The sequence below is a fragment of the Schistocerca serialis genome, chromosome 6, assembly GCF_023864345.2.
Source record: "Schistocerca serialis cubense isolate TAMUIC-IGC-003099 chromosome 6, iqSchSeri2.2, whole genome shotgun sequence".
Classification (NCBI taxonomy): Eukaryota; Metazoa; Arthropoda; class Insecta; order Orthoptera; family Acrididae; genus Schistocerca; species Schistocerca serialis.
The window spans coordinates 290,662,476-290,680,770 of NC_064643.1; the positions used below are offsets into that span (position 1 = coordinate 290,662,476).

Consider the following 18,295-nt stretch of genomic DNA (forward strand, 5'->3'; position numbering starts at 1 on the left):
GAAATGTACATCAGGCCATAACAGTTTTCAGGAAACAAAAGGCAATTATAAGAATAATGAAACAAGTGAGCAGCAGAAAATCATGCAAACCTTTCTTTAAAGATCTAAAGATCCTACCCCTTCCCTGCATTTATATACTGGAAATAGTCACGCATGTCAAAAAAAGCATACTGAGAAAAAAAAAACCTTTTTCCTCAAAACAAAAGTGTCCATGATTACAGTACCAGGTCAGACAGTGACATACACGTCAATCATTGTAACACCACATTATGCCAAAAAGGTGTATATCATGCAGGAACAAAACTTTACAACAGATTACCAAGACATATAAAATCTCTTACTGAACTACAAAGCTTTAAAAAGTCTGTGACATCCTACCTCCTGAAAATTGCTACTATTCAGTCTCACAGTATCTTATGCAAGAAAAAATGTAATTTGTATCTTTAATTGTAGAAATAAGTTATAAATATACAGTATTTCAAAAATTTGTAATTATTAACTGTATAGATCCAATTTGTCATAAAAATTTATAAAATTTATGTTTGATATTTGAAAATCCAATAGCCAAAAAATGTTTTCTGTCCAATATCCTGTGTACAATATATGTACTTAAAAAGAGATTTATATGGACAAATAAATAAATAAATAAATAAATTACTTGAGCTCTGCCGGGCTAAAATTCACTCCCGGTAGGTTGTGTAAGCCACGCTGCGGTTAGATAAGGAAGTGCTAGCAGCATTGACACAGACTAGTGATGCCACGTTATTATAGGAGCAGAAGGCAGTCACGCCTTACAGTATATAAAGCTATTGATAATAATGCTATTAGTATGAAGAATGGAGTAGGTGCCCAAGTTATTTTGCATGGCCCTTCAGTCTTTTGTGGATGCATATTGAATTTCACACTTACGATAGCAGATGCTAATGGACATGGTAATGGTTGGGTTACTGCGGCTGTAGTACGTGGTCCTAAAGTAGACACTGTGGCAGGGCTGGAGACTTTTAATAGTAGAGAAATTATTGCGTATCTGACATTTCAGATATGTGAAGTCTACAACAGAGACAGAGGTATATATTATATGTCTACAATGCCGTTGGTTCTCAGGATGAGGAATCATCATAAAATAAATGATTCAGGTTCTGTGTCCATAAGGCTTAAAGGAGCTCTTAATTGTAGCAAGATTAATGTTGTTGGTGATGTGACACATTATTATAGAAATTAAAATAAAGTATCTATCGTTTCCTTATCTCCCATGAGATTTTATAAAAAAAAAAAATAAAACAAAAGAAAACAAAAACAGTCTACACATTGATATTTCCAAAAGCTGAGAAGCAATTCTTCTTGGAGTTGTAGCTCTCTGTGTGAGGCACCTCTGGGCATCTCTGTGAGTCTTGCTGCCACTACAACATACTTTGATATATATGTGCCATAAAATAGCATAATATGCTTATCTACAATACTTAAGAAAGAGTATTAAAGAAGGAGCCCAGCAGGCATAGCTCCTAGTTATTACTTGAGCTCTGCCAGGCTGAAATTCACTTCCGGTAGGTTGCATAAGCCGCGCTACAGTTAGATAAGGAAGTGCAGTATAAGTGACATTTCTCTTAAGATGGCATCAGTCATCAAGCAGCCACACTTGCAGCAGCATTGACACAGACTAGTGATGATGCATTATTATAGGACTGTCTACGTATCTCTGCATTTGAATATGGATGCCTATACCAGTCTCTTTGGTGCTTCAGTGTAGTTTTGTTCACAAACATGCATGCAGTTATCATAGCAGTTTATGCACCTCTTTTGTAGTTAAAATTTGAATACAATTTGCGTAGTTATTGCCTTATCTGTACTCATTACTTACATAGCCAATATTTCCTTAACCTAACCTTAAAGTTTATACATTTTGACCTTCAGCAGTGCAATAGTGGATGTACTTAACAGTTTTTGTATTAATAACACCACATTTATTATTTACTTCTTTTTAACTATATTTGCATAAAACAGAGGCGTTGTTTTGTAATGTCACTCAGATGTGAACTGACATTAGCAGCTGAACTTGCCGTGATCCATGAAATTTCTCCAGTCAAAGATAACCATGGTTCACACTGTTTAATCTGAGACTAAAAACAAACCAACACATACACAGACACATGAAGAGTAAGTTTGTCTAAGGAATTCATTTTTTCCCACAGACATGAATCTTCAGCAGATTCAGCACTGGCGTTCTTCACCACTAGCACAAACTTTTGAACAGGTACAACTATAATGAAAGTATCACTAATGGTAAGTCATTTATATATTAAATTAAACTGGTCCTCACAATCAACATAATTGAAGTGTTAAGAAGTTGCTTGACAGTATAAGAGCTGGTTCTAATGGCAGTGCAGTTAGATGAAAGCCTGCAATTGTTTTAACAAGAAATAGGATTTTACAGTGGACAGTTCCCTCTAGAGGTAGATAAGGATAGCTTGGTGCAGATTATCGAAAGACTGCAAATCACAATTGTGCTGCTTCCAAAACTAGGCTGAAAAGAGATCTGCATTCACACCTTCCTGGATACAACACAATCTAAAACAACAAGATGGGCAGGTACTGGGCACTGCCTTGCTAATAAAAGAGTAATACATAAGAGGCCAGAGATCTGCACATAAAGACAATCCAAAAGTACGTTACAGGCATTTCCACTTGTACATGTAAGAGGATGTGTTCAGATTACTGGATGTCAATTAATATGAAGCTACTGAGAGACCTAATGGTTACTTTCAATTATGTGAAACAAATACTAACAAAGAGATAGAGGGGCTGGCCAGTACTTACCTCAGCTCAGTACAGCCGATAGATACACATAAAACAGAACTGAAAATTTACATTCCTAGCTTTCGGAACTTTGTTCCTTCATCAGGGAGGAGAGAGGGGAAAAAAGGGAAGAAGGGAAAGTGGATTCAGTTACTCACAACCCAGGTTATGAAGCAACAGGGAAAGGTAAACAGGGAGGGTAGCAAGGATGGAGGCATGGTTGTCAGAGGGAAGCCAAAGATGTTCTACTGTAAGTACTGTGCCAGCTTCAAACCAAAGAGGATGCATACAGAAGTAAAGAGGTATATAGTATAAAGATAAACACAACTATATAGGATGAAAAGATGCGTGAATGGCTAAAGAGGAAAGGGAAAGAGGAGAAGACTGAAGAGTGAATGGGAGTGAGGTTGTTTAACATAGGTTCAGTCCAGGGGGATGGCAGGATGAAAGAATGTGTTGGAGTACAAGTTCCCATCTCTGCAGTTCAGAGTGAAGCCAAATGGCACATACGGTGTAGCAGGTTCCTAGGTCCCTAGAATTATGCTGGAGGGCATGCTCCGCTACTGGGTATTGGGCATCTCCTAGGCGGACAGTTCGTCTGTGTCCGTTCATGCGCTCAGCCAGTTTGGTTGTTGTCATGCCGATGTAAAAGGCTGTGCAGTGCAGGCATGTCAGTTGATAAATGACATGTGTAGTTTCACACGTAGCCCTGCCTTGAATTGTGTATGTTTTACCAGTAGCGGGGCTGGAGTAGGTGGTTGTGGGGGGATGCATGGGGCAGGTTTTGCAGCGGGGTCGGTTACAGGGGTAGGAACCGCTGGGTAGAGAAGGTAGTCTGGGAATATTGTAGGGTTTAACAAGGATGTTACGGAGGTTAGGGGGGCGACGAAAGGCAACTCTGGGTGGTGTGGGGAGAATTTTGTCAAGGGATGATCTCATTTCAGGGGTTGACTTGAGAAAGTCATATCCCTGGCGGAGTAATTTGTTGATGTTTTCGAGGCCAGGATAATATTGGGTGACAAGGGGGATGCTTCTGTGTGGTCTGGGGGTAGGAACATTGTTGTTGGACGGGGAGGAATGTAATGTATTTCAATTATGTTGTTGTTGTTGTGGTCTTCAGTCCTGAGACTGGTTTGATGCAGCTCTCCATGCTACGCTATCCTGTGCAAGCTTCTTCATCTCCCAATACGTACTGCAGCCTACATCCTTCTGAATCTGTTTAGCGTATTCATCTCTTGGTCTCCCTCTACGATTTTTACCCTCCACGCTGCCCTCCAATACTAAATTGGTGATCCCTTGATGCCTCAGAACATGTCCTACCAACCGATCCCTTCTTCTTGTCAAGTTGTGCCACAAACTCCTCTTCTCCCAAATCCTATTCAATACTTCCTCATTAGTTACATGATCTACCCATCTAATCTTCAGCATTCTTCTGTAGCACCACATTTCAAAGGCTTCTATTCTCTTCTTGTCCAAACTATTTATCGTCCATGTTTCACTTCCATACATGGCTACACTCCATACAAATACTTTCACAAACGACTTTCTGACATGTAAATCTATACTCGATGTTAACAAATTTCTCTTCTTCAGAAATGCTTTCCTTGCCATTGCCAGTCTACATTTTATATCCTCTCTACTTCGACCATCATCAGTTATTTTGCTCCCCAAATAGCAAAACTCCTTTACTACTTTAAGTGTCTCATTTCTTAATCTAATTCCCTCAGCATCACCCAACTTAATTCGACTACATTCCATTACCCTCGTTTTGCTTTTGTTGATGTTCATCTTATATCCTCTCTTCAAGACACTGTCCATTCCGTTCAACTGCTCTTCCAAGTCCTTTGCTGTCTGTGACAGAATTACAATGTCATCGGCGAACCTTAAAGTTTTTATTTCTTCTCCATGGATTTTAATACCTATTCCGAATATTTCTTTTGTTTCCTTTACTGCTTGTTCAATATACAGATTAAATAACATTGCTACAACCCTGTCTCACTCCCTTCCCAGCCACTGCTTCCCTTTCATACCCCTCGACTCTTATAACTGCCATCTGGTTTCTGTACAAATTGTAAATAGCCTTTCGCTCCCTGTATTTTACCCCTGCCACCTTCAGAATTTGAAAGAGATTATCCCAGTCAACATTGTCAAAAGCTTTCTCCAAGTCTACAAATGATAGAAACGTAGGTTTGCCTTTTCTTAATCTAGCTTCTAAGATAAGTCGTAGGGTCAGTATTGCCTCACGTGTTCCCATATTTCTACGGAATCCAAACTGATCTTCCCCAAGGTCGGCTTCTACCAGTTTTTCCATTCGTCTGTACAGAATTCGCGTTAGTATTTTGCAGCCGTGACTTATTAAACTGACAGTTCCATAATTTTCACATCTGTCAACGCCTGCTTTCTTTGGGATTGGAATTATTATATTCTTCTTGCAGTCTGAGGGTATTTTGCCTGTCTCATACATTTTGCTCACCAGATGGTGAGTCAGGACTGGCTCTCCCAAGGCTGTTAGTAGTTCTAATGGAATCTTGTCTACTCCCGGGGCTTTGTTTCGACTTAGGTCTTTCAGTGCTCTATCAAATTCTTCATGCAGTATCATATCTCCCATTTCATCTTCATCTACATCCTCTTCCATTTCCATAATACTGTCCTCAAGAACATCGCCCTTGTATAGTACCTCTATATACTCCTTCCACCTTTCTGCTTTCCCTTCTTTGCTTAGAACTGGGTTTCCATCTGAGCCATTGATATTCATACAAGTGGTTCTCTTCTCTCCAAAGGTCTCTTTAATTTTCCTGTAGGCAGTATCTATCTTACTCCTAGTGAGGTAAGCCTCTACATCCTTACATTTGCCCTCTAGCCATGCCTGCTTAGCCGTTTTGCACTTCCTGTCGATCTCATTTTTGAGACGTTTGTATTCCTTTTTGCCTGCTTCATTTACTGCATTTTTATATTTTCTCCTTTCATCAATTAAATTCAGTATTTTTTCTGTCACCCAAGGATTTCTACTAGCCCTCGTCTTTTTACCTACTTGATCCTCTGCTGCCTTCACCACTTCATCCCTCAAAGCTATCCATTCTTCTTCTACTGTATTTCTTTCCCCCGTTCTTGTCAATTGTTCCTTTATGCTCTTCCTGAAACTCTCTACAACCTCTGGTTCTTTCAGTTTATCCAGGTCCCATCTCCTGAAATTCCCACTTTTTTGCAGTTTCTTCAATTTTAATCTACAGTTCATAACCAATAAATTGTTGTCAGAGTCCACATCTGCCCCTGGAAATGTCTTACAATTTAAAACCTGGTTCCTAAATCTCTGTCTTACCACTATATAATCTATCTGATATCTTCTAGTATCTCCAGGGTTCTTCCATGTATACAACCTTCTTTCATGATTCTTGAACCAAGTGTTAGCTATGATTAAGTTATGCTCTGCGCAAAATTCTACCAGGCGGCTTCCTCTTTCATTTCTTAGCCCCAATCCATATTCACCTACTATGTTTCCTTCTCTCCCTTTTCCTACTCTCGAATTCCAATCACCCATGACTATTAAATTTTCATCTCCCTTCACTACCTGAATAATTTCTTTTATCTCATCATACATTTCATCAATTTCTTCATCATCTGCAGAGCTAGTTGGCATATAAACTTGTACTACTGTAGTAGGCATGGGTTTCATGTCTATCTTGGCCACAATAATGCGTTCACTATGTTGTTTGTAGTAGCTTACCCGCACTCCTATTTTTTTATTCATTATTAAACCTACTCCTGCATTACCCCTATTTGATTTTGTATTTATAACACTGTATTCACCTGACCAAAAGTCTTGTTCCCCTTGCCACCAAACTTCGCTAATTCCCACTATATCTAACTTTAACCTATCCATTTCCCTTTTTAAATTTTCTAATCTACCTGCCAATTCAGGGATCTAACATTCCACGCTCCGATCCGTAGAACGCCAGTTTTCTTTCTCCTGATAACGACGTCCTCCTGAGTCGTCCCCGCCTGGAGATCCGAATGGGGGACTATTTTACCTCCAGAATATTTTACCCAATTTATCCATACAGTAAAGCTGCATGCCCTATACAAAGTTGATTATTAGAGACTTCAATGAACACCATCACTCAGGTGCAGGTAGGAAAGACTGGGTGGGAAGTCTATCACAGACATAATAGAAGAAGCACATTTTGTGATATCAAATGACAGTAAACTGATAAGAGTAAGTTTCTCTAAGGAAATCAACAGTGTTGTGGATGAAATACTCTGTTAAACGCCCATGTAACATGAGCCAATGTGGGCAATACTGAAGGAACTATTGGGATCTGACCACACCCTCAACACTTGTCACTTAGGAGATGGAAGCAAAGTTTACGCATATTGTAGCAGAAAACAGGTAATTGTTTAGTAATTGGGAAACTATCGTGGATTACAAAAAACTAATACACTTTATTAAAAAATGAAGCATAACCCCATGTGACACAGCAAAAAGTGTCAAAAAAGCACTGAAAAAGTATAAACAACAATTCCATCAGCACTGGACTAGTAGCTGCTGATTTACCAAAAATACACTGTCTGACAAAACACCCTGAAATGAAACTTAATGAATTGAGAGCCTATGTGATGTTATTTTTTTTATTACAAAATGCACAAAGAACTCGACAGCATGCCCACTTATCATTATTATGACACTGCATCTCCGCCCTTCCCCCTAGCTAGATGCATGCACTGATTTGGTTGAGAAGGATGTCATAAAACCACTGCAACCTCTCCTGAGGCAATTTTGTCCATAACTGTTCAAACTGGTACTTGACATACTGGTACTGCGAAGAAGTTCACGTCCGGGCTGGTGCCATACAACTTCTCATGGGGACAGATCTGGATTTTGGTGACCACAGGAGTACCTCAGTGTCAAACAGATGATTCATAGATATATATGTGGATGAGCATTGTCCTGTTGAAAACGGCACCACAATACTGTCGCATGAGAGGTAACATGTGAGGACACAGAATGTCCACAATATACCACTGTGCCATCAGAGTTCCCTCAGTCACAACTAGCTGTGACCATAAGTCATAACCGATGGCTCCCCACACATGATGCCAGGAGTAACACTGTCGTGCCTCTCCAAAACATTAGACAAATTGACCAGTGATGGACATCCTGGGAAATGCAGGACACAATGCAGTGCCATTCATTTGCAGTCCATGCTTCGCAGAAGTGGCACCTTTCCACTGCAGCTGTTTAGTGTTGTGATGATAATGACCTCTTACATTTCATACAGTAACTCCCCAGTCTGGCTGCCTCTAGTCTCTGGCCAATTACACAGGACAACACAGAATCTTGCAGGGAGTCCGTTATTTATTCTCAGATTACAAGCAAAGGTGTGAAGGGGATATGATGTGCTTGGTGCACAATACAGCAGTCCTCCAGTGCGGTGGTCAGACATGGTCAACTACAACCTTTGTGACAAATTTGCAGACCTCACTGGACCACTGTCTCATCTGAATGTGCTGAAAATCTGAATACTGCACGATTCGACCATCTGGCTAAATGGAGACCCATAATGAGACCCCTTCAGACTCTGTCAGGTGCTGTCTCACACAAGTGTGCAGAATCTCTGGGTCATTCACAGCGGTCACTCAACGTCTGACACTGTTCACACACCTCATATACTCTACCAGGCCCATCAACACAACTAAACATGAACAACACTAATGCATTTTGGTGGTCGTTTTACATGTCACAGAGAATTGCAACTCTAATCGTTTATGTAACTGGTGATGGTGTGTATGTGTATGAAGTTATGTTGACAACCGACCATGTCTTCTGTGTGCTTCACTTCTTTTCTTTTTCATTTTTTTCTGTTTCTTTCATGCAGTGTACCTCACTTTAATGCAATGGATACTTTGACGGAACACCAATTTTTTGTGAAATCTTGGTAGGAATAAGCTCTCTTTTATGGAAGGGAAATTCTGGACACCACATCAGAAACTGAAACACATGCTGATGATAAAACTGATAGGAGACCCACATTAATTGGACCCTGGAAGTATGAGACAAGAATATATGAGGAGCAACTTTTCAAAATGCTTATGTCCACTGGTGGACAAAATTGAGCTTCATAAAAATTAAAGTATTCTCTGACCCACTCGACACACTTCTACAATCAGATCCCATAAAAACAAGTTTTAAAACCTTCAAAAAGAGCTTTGAAAAGTAGTAAAAGCAACAAATAGCATTTTGAAACTTCCGGGCAGATTAAAACTGTGTGCCCGACCGAGACTCGGACTCGGGACCTTTGCCTTTCGCGGGCAAGTGCTCTACCATCTGAGCTACCGAAGCACGACTCATGCCCGGTACTCACAGCTTTACTTCTGCCAGTATCTCATCTCCTACCTTCCAAACTTTACAGAAGCTCTCGCAGGAGAGCTTCTGTAAAGTTTGGAAGGTAGGAGACGAGATACTGGCAGAAGGAAAGCTGTGAGTACCGGGCGTGAGTCGTGCTTCGGTATCTCAGATGGTAGAGCACTTGCCCGCGAAAGGCAAAGGTCCCGAGTCCGAGTCTCGGTCGGGCACACAGTTTTAATCTGCCAGGAAGTTTCATATCAGCGCACACTCCGCTGCAGAGTGAAAATCTCATTCTGGAAATAGCATTTTGTCCTCTGGTATGAATGAGTCAGACTGTATGAAATCCATGAATTTATTTTATTAAGCAGTGTTGCCTACAATGCAAGACTGGTGGACTGAAATGAAATCTTTCAACTGACCAAACATGACCAACTGGTAGTAGTTTTCAGTGTTGCAGCACTGTTGCATATGTCTTCTTTTTTCACTCTGATGTAGCTTACAGAAATCAGTCATGTAAGCTTTTGTATTTTAATTTGGAGGGTATAGTAAAAGTGGATGCATGTTTTTCATCGATTTTAACCTTTTTTAGCTAGAAGAAAATCTACAGTGCATGTGAATGATGTTCTTTTCTGCTTTTCAATTTGAGAACAGTCTTTTTTACCTGCTGACTCAGTTTTTGGCCAACTAAGAAAGAAACTTCATAAAATGTCCAAAATATTGAATCCAAATACATACCAGGAAGTTTAGGCAAAAGTGTATGAAACAAGGATTTTGATGAAAGATTGAGAAGGAACTAAGTAAAAATTTGAAGCCTGTAAATGTGATCAGTGGTCTGAAATGGATTCGTTTGAATAAATACATGATAGGTGAAAGTGTAATAAAGTGAAAATCAAAACTCATCTCAACTAGTTTTTTGATGATTTTTCAAAGTGCTTTTTTTGATTAGGAAATTTGGATACAGATTTCTGCAAATTAGCAAGGAGACTCACTGTGTCATCTTTGAACAGGATTACACAAGAAAATAAGTGCAAGAAAAATTACTAAGCCATTGATTTGCAAAAAATTGGAGAGAAAATGATGTACTTAAGTTCTTCACCAAAATTAGCAGCCTTCCATGTACCAAACTTATTGCCCAAGGTATTGTCTGTGATCGTTTAGGAGAGGAATCTGTTCTTGGAAAAATAATGTCAACATTAAGAGCATTTATGTTTCTGTTTCTACTTCTAGAGTGAAAGTACTGTATTGAATATTAAAATGTGAATTTTCGAAATATAAAATTTATTTACCAGCTCCTTGTTGCCGAAAACTAATCAAACTGTGTTATGTCCATAGAAGCTTGTATCAAACGCCATATTGTCCGACAGGACACAACAAAATGCATTTAGTCCCCCACTAAAGTCTTCATATAATGAAAGTAAAACAAAAAATTACTTTGTAATAAACACATTTTTATCAACAGCTCTCCCTGAGCATTTTGAGTAAAATTCGAAAAAATTAATGAAATACTTTTTCTGTGTGTGTTTTTTTTTTTTTTTTTTTTTTTTACTTCTTTTGAAAATTTTGCTTTCTTTGGCATTATATGTTCTGAAAAGTTGCTCCTCTTTATGCAAATAGATCCATGAGTGAGATTGGAGTCAGAAGTGGGTTTCGAGATGATGCATAAAGAAGGGAAAGTAAATAGCAAGCTGTTAAAAGAAGTCACAGCCATGACAACAATATAAAGTAAAATTAAGAACAAAAATATAATAACAAACAATTGAAATTCCAGCTCATAATATCAACAATATTCTGGTCTGAACTGCTGGAGAACGTGATCACGTGTGGATGAGGTGTACTTGCTTCTGTGAATATGTGTGTTTTCTTTTCTGAAGAAAGCTATGGCCAGAAGCTAACTGTGTAACAGTATTTTTGTTGAGCCTGTTTGCAACTCAATGGATCATCTTTACAGTGAATGGCAATCTATCCTTTTCGTAAAATATAGTAATAGTTATAATGCCAGCCTTTTAGCTCCTAAAGAACTATCAGAAGAACTAAATCCTATTAATATAATAGAGGGAAACATTCCACGTGGGAAAAATTTATCAAAAAACAAAGGTGATGTGACTTACCAAACGAAAGCGCTGGCAGGTTGAAAGACACACAAACAAACTCAAACATACACACAAAATTCAAGCTTTCACAACAAACTGTTGCCTCATCAGGAAAGAGGGAAGGAGAGGGAAAGACGAAAGGATGTGGGTTTTAAGGGAGAGGGTATGGAGTCATTCCAATCCCAGGAGCGGAAAGACTTACCTTAGGGGGAAAAAAGGACGGGTATACACTCGCACACACACACATATCCATCCACACATATACAGACACAAGCAGACATATTTAAAGACAAAGAGTTTGGGCAGAGATGTCAGTCGAGGCGGAAGCGCAGAGGCAAAGATGTTGTTGAATGACAGGTGAGGTATGAGTGGCGGCAACTTGAAATTAGCAGAGATTGAGGCCTGGTGGGTAGCGGGAAGAGAGGATATACCAGCTGTTCAGAGCATCCTCCTACAGGCCAACCGCAAATTAGAACAGCATGCCAACCTCCACCTCAAAAAACTATCCAATCTCCTGGTTTCCCACCTCCGGAAAGGCAACTCACTCACCCTTCACAACCTTTCCAGCAAACCTCAACCTCCTCTCATTGCACACAAACCCAGTCTCTCCCATCTACTCAATCTCCCACTTCCAGCTCCACTCCCTCCAAAACCTCAAATTTCCAATCAACACAATCTGGAACCACAACACCCTAATTCAGTAGTTAACCTTTCCTCTAAACCTCTCTCCCAATCTGAAACCTCTGTCCTATCCAAAGGCCTCACCTTCAGCCCCACTCCCAGATTCAACCAAACAGCCCTCATCAAAGATTTACTGTCCTACTCTCGTACTCTCTGCTGGAAATATCACTTTGCCACGAAGAAAAATGATCCTAATCCTACTCCCAATGATCCAACTCCCCAGGACACTATCCAAATTGAAACCTGCCTGGAACAGTTCCATCCTCCGTCGCAGCGGGACCCACCTCCTCTTCCTCAAAATCACCCTCTCCAAACCTTCCAGGAATTTCTGACTTCCAGCCTTGCATCTCAATCCTTCTTAAAAAAACCTTAATCCTATTCCCAACATCACCACTGCTGAAGTCCAGGCTATCTGTGATCTGAAGGCTGACCGTTCCATCGTCATTCTTCCGGCGGACAAGGGTTCCACGACCGTGGTAATTGATCGTCGGGAGTATGTGGCTGAGGGACTGCGTCAGCTTTCAGACAACACCACATACAAAGTTTTCCAAGGTAATCCCATTCCCGATGTCCAGGCGGAGCTTCAAGGAATCCTCAGAACCTTAGGCCCCCTGCAAAACCTTTCACCTGACTCCATCAACCTCCTGACCCCACCGACACCCCGCACCCCTACCTTCTACCTTCTTCCTAAAATTCACAAACCCAATCATCCCGGCCGCCCCATTGTAGCTGGTTACCAAGCCCCCACAGAACGTATCTCTGCCTACGTAGATCAACACCTTCAACCCATTACATGCAGTCTCCCATCCTTCATCAAAGACACCAACCATTTTCTCGAATGCCTGGAATCCTTACCCAATCTGTTACCCCCCGAAACCATCCTTGTAACCATCAATGCCACTTCCTTATACACAAATATTCCGCACATCCAGGGCCTCGCTGCGATGGAGCATTTCCTCTCACGCCGATCACCTGCCACCCTATCTAAAACCTCTTTCCTCATTACCTTAGCCAGCTTCATTCTGACCCACAACTTCTTCACTTTTGAAGGCCAGACTTACCAACAATTAAAGGGAACAGCCATGGGTACCAGGATGGCCCCCTCGTACGCCAACCTATTCATGGGTCGTCTAGAGGAAGCCTTCTTGGTTACCCAGGCCTGCCAACCCAAAGTTTGGTACAGATTTATTGATGACATCTTCATGATCTGGACTCACAGTGAAGAAGAACTCCAGAATTTCCTCTCCAACCTCAACTCCTTTGGTTCCATCAGATTCACCTGGTCCTACTCCAAATCCCACGCCACTTTCCTTGACGTTGACCTCCATCTGTCCAATGGCCAGCTTCACACGTCCGTCCACATCAAACCCACCAACAAGCAACAGTACCTGCATTATGACAGCTGCCACCCATTCCACATCAAACGGTCCCTTCCCTACAGCCTAGGTCTTCATGGCAAACGAATCTGCTCCAGTCTGGAATCCCTGAACCACTACACCAACAACCTGACAACAGCTTTCGCATCCCGTAACTACCCTCCCGACCTGGTACAGAAGCAAATAACCAGAGCCACTTCCTCATCCCCTCAAACCCAGAACCTCCCACAGAAGAACCACAAAAGTGCCCCACTTGTGACAGGATACTTTCCGGGACTGGACCAGACTCTGAATGTGGCTCTCCAGCAGGGATACGACTTCCTCAAATCCTGCCCTGAAATGAGATCCATCCTTCATGAAATCCTCCCCACTCCACCAAGAGTGTCTTTCCGCCGTCCACCTAACCTTCGTAACCTGTTAGTTCATCCCTATGATATCCCCAAACCACCTTCCCTACCCTCTGGCTCCTATCCTTGTAACCGCCCCTGGTGTAAAACCTGTCCCATGCACCCTCCCACCACCACCTACTCCATTCCTGTAACCCAGAAGGTGTACACAATCAAAGGCAGAGCCACGTGTGAAAGCACCCACGTGATTTACCAACTGACCTGCCTACACTGTGACGCATTCTATGTGGGAATGACCAGCAACAAACCGTCCATTCCCATGAATGGACACAGGCAGACAGTGTTTGTTGGTAATGAGGATCACCCTGTGGCTAAACATGCCTTGGTGCACGGCCAGCACATCTTGGCACAGTGTTACACCATCCTGGTTATCTGGATACTTCCCACCAACACCAACCTATCCGAACTCCGGAGATGGGAACTTGCTCTTCAATATATCCTCTCTTCCCGCTACCCACCAGGCCTCAATCTCCGCTAATTTCAAGTTGCCGCCACTCATACCTCACCTGCCATTCAACAACATCTTTGCCTCTGCACTTCCGCCTCGACTGACATCTCTGCCCAAACTCTTTGTCTTTAAATATGTCTGCTTGTGTCTGTATATGTGTGGACGGATATGTGTGTGTGCGCGAGTGTATACCCGTCCTTTTTTCCCCCTAAGGTAAGTCTTTCCGCTCCGGGATTGGAATGACTCCTTACCCTCTCCCTTAAAACTCACATCCTTTCGTCTTTCCCTCTCCTTCCCTCTTTCCTGATGAGGCAACAGTTTGTTGTGAAAGCTTGAATTTTGTGTGTATGTTTGAGTTTGTTTGTGTGTCTTTCGACCTGCCAGCGCTTTCATTTGGTAAGTCACATCATCTTTGTTTTTTGATGAACTAAATCCTATAGTATACAGGACTATGTTTTTAGTATATCAGATCAGAAATTAAGTTTGTGATGTGTCGGATGGAAAAGCACGTTGGATATTATAAAATTATATGGCAGACTGATCAGCTACATTAGTAGTACCTGATGGAAATGATATATATGCAAAGATTCTTACAAATAATGGATAAAAATGCTAAATCATACGATATCACAACCTACTACAACTGGGATACATGATACAAATAAAGGGGTGGGAGGGGGGTTGCGGGATCTGGAGAAATAGTATAGACAGCGACAGACCTTCTACAGACAAAACTCAAGGACCTATGCCGCTATTGCACTATGCATCTGGAGTCAGATGTGGTATGGCAGATAAAAAAAACTGAAACAATTTGGCTTAACTAAGACTTAACCAAAGCAAAAGTCAAAAAGCATATATTCATAAATTACATTATCATGTCAACAACCAGTGATTGTCAAGAGGTGGAGCATGTGGATCAAGTGGCCCCTGGCTACCTAACCACATATCTGCCTCACTGTTAAAGATTGTCAAAACAAATTGCTAACTGCTGACACACTTTAAGGTGCTGTTAGAAATGGAAGAATTAAAAAGGAGGAAAGTGCAATGTGCACTATAGTATTATAACAAAGTTGTTGAAACTTCCTGCTGGCAGATTAAAATTGTGTGCTGGACCGAGACTCAAACTCGGGACCTTTGCCTTTCGAGGGGAAGTGCTCTACCAACTGAGCTACTCATGCCGCCGCCCGCCCCCCCCCCCCCCCCCCCGCCCTCCCCCCCTCCCCCTCGTTCTCACATCTTTAATTCTGCGAGTATCTCGTCTCCTACCTTCCAAACTTCACAAAAGCTCTCCTGTCAACCAGTAGTTAAAAATTCATTCTAAAGTTGTTGAAGACCTCAATGTTATGTTTTGTGTGTCATATGCTGCTATATCTATCAGTAGAGTTGAATAACTATTTAATGGTTATCTACTATCATCTTTGTAAATTTATAGTAAGTTTTGTAGGATTATGCATTATAATGTATGTGCAAACAATATATGTGAACTGGCTGTTTGGCTACTTGCCAAATTTCCATTTAATTAATAAAAAATGCTATTATCTCAGACTTAAATAATTATGCAAAAGTTAATGAAATAGCACTAAACTTAACAGCACCAGTATTTACCATGATAAAACTGTAGCCTGTCCACAGAATTTCCCAACCATTAGGGCACGATGGATAATTTATGGACTGACTGTGGACTGCTATGACACGTGTAGGCGCCTCACAAACTGTACACCTATAAAATTAATTGGACATAACTGTAAAACACTGCATTCTAATTGTACTGATAGGTTACTTTTATTTAAAACAGCACATGGGGCATCTATTTAGCAATGCAAATACAAAATAAGTTCAACCCAGATGTACATGATTCATCTGTGGCAAGCTGCATCAGTACTAGGAAAATAGCACATTATTACAATCTGCATAAAACAACTTATATAAACTAATTTTTATTACACTGTAGTCGATTGCTGTGCTATCATTCTTCCTGATACAAATGGTCTGTAAGAAAGTTAAAATTATTATTGGGGCAATAGATATTAAATTTCAGTTATCCTGTAAATGAAGCAATAATAATAATCAACAATGTTATTATAATATTGTTATTGTTAGTCCAAAGACTGATTTGATGCAGCTCTCAAAGCTAGTCAGTTCTGTGCGACCTTTTTCACTTCTGCGTAACTACTGAAACCTACATCCATTTGAACCAGCTTACTGTATCCAAGCCTATGCCTCCATCTACAATTTTTAACCTCCCCCCCCCCCCCCCCCCATCTTTTCTTCCACTACCAAACAGGATTCTTTGGCACCTCAAGATGTGTTCTGTCAGCTAGTCCCTTCTTTTAGTCAAGTTGTGCCACAAATTTCTTTTTTCTGCATTTCAGTTCAGTACCACCTCATTTACCAATTTAATTTTCAAAAGTTATCTTCTTGTGTGAACTGCTTATATTCCACATTTCACTTAGGTACAGACCATACTCCATACAAATATCTTCAGAATAAGACACTTAAATTTATATTAGATGTTAACAAATTTCTCTTTTCAGAAACACTTGTATTCTTATTGCCAGTCTGCATTTTATATCCTCTGTGCTATGTCCATTATTTTGTGCCCAAAATAACAAAATTCATCTTATACTTTTAGTATCTCATTTCCTAATTCAATTCTATCAGTATAACCTGATTTAATTCAAATACAACATTACCATTGTTTTACTTTCATTGATAATTATCTAATTATCTTATAAGCCTTCTTCAAGTCACTGTCCATTCTGTTCCAGCCCTGATTGCTCAATGTATAATTCAATAATACTGAGGAGAGGTTACAACTCTGTCTTACTTCTTTCTTAACAGCTTCTTCACTTTCATGTCCTTTGACTCTTCTAACTGTGGCCTGGTTTCTTTACAAGTTGTGGATAATGTTTTGCTCTCTATATTTTACCCCAGATACCTTCAGATTTTCTAAGAGGGCATTCCAGTCAACAGTGTCAAAAGTTTTACTAAATCTACAAATGATATAAATGTAGGTTTGCCTTTCATCAACCTATCTTCTGACTTAAATTGTAGGGTGGATATGCCTCTTGTGATCCTACATTTCTCTGGAATTCAAACTGATCTTCCCCAAGGTTAGCTTCTACCAATTTTTCCAGTCTTCCTTTCAGCACATGTCTTCTTTGCAAATGGAATTTTGCATCCTTCTTGTAGTCTGAGGGTATTTTCCTGTCTGATATATCTTACATACAAGGCAGAGTAGTTTATCATAGTTGGTTCTGAATCATTCTGAGGGACTGTCATCTAGCTTAGAAGACTCATTTTGCCTTAAATCTTTCAGAACTCTGTCAAATTGTGCAGTATCATACCTCTCATCGCATCTGCATTTACTTACTTCTCTCTTTCTATAATATTATCTTCAAGCATGTTTCCCTCGAATAGACAGTCATATGTATTCCTTCCACCTTTCATCCTTCTTTACAATGTAAGTAAGGGCTCTTAATATTAATACAGGCACTTTCCTTCTCTGCAAAGATCTCTTTGATTCTCCTATATGCTACATCTATTGTGCCCATAGTCATGCAAGCTTCTACAGCTTGGTATTTCTCATCTAACCATTCCTGCTTTGCCAATTTCCACTTCCTGTCAATATCATTTTTTAGACATTCATTTGCTAAATTTTTATATTTTCTCCTTTCATCAGTTTGATTCAGTATCTTTTGTGCTACCCAATGAGGTCTACTGGATGTTGTCTATTTGCCTATCTGATCCTCTGCTGCCTTGAGCTCATCACATCAGTTTCTGTTTACTCTCTTTGAAACTTGCAACAACTTCTAGTTCTTTCAACTAATCCAGGTTTCATCTCCTTAATTTCCTACATTTCTGCAATTATTTCAGTTTTAATGTGTAGTTCATAACCAATAAATTATGTCCATTGTCCACATCTGCCCCTGGAAATACAGTACTTGCAAAAATTGTTTGTTAGTTAAAGCAGTTATCATTTGAAAATAGTTTAACACATTTCATTAGCATTAAAACATGACTACAAGTACAGATGATAAACTATTGCTATTCGAGATAATTTTTCAAAAATTCAGTTTCTTAGTGGGAAAAAGGAAATATTAATTCTCTATAGCCATCAAAGTGTCCTCAGAAAGCAAAGTACCAGATTCATCAAA

General features: G+C 40.2%; 1 protein-coding gene across 1 annotated transcript in view; it reads right to left on the minus strand.

The window, feature by feature from the left end:
- Window positions 1-18,295, minus strand: part of LOC126484272 (collagen alpha-5(IV) chain-like) — a 609,631-nt gene that overhangs the window by 9,343 nt on the left and 581,993 nt on the right. Inside the window, exon 33 of the mRNA XM_050107696.1 lies at window positions 15,744-15,858. Coding sequence (XP_049963653.1) covers window positions 15,744-15,858 — 115 coding nt within the window. The remainder of the gene's footprint in view (window positions 1-15,743; window positions 15,859-18,295) is intronic.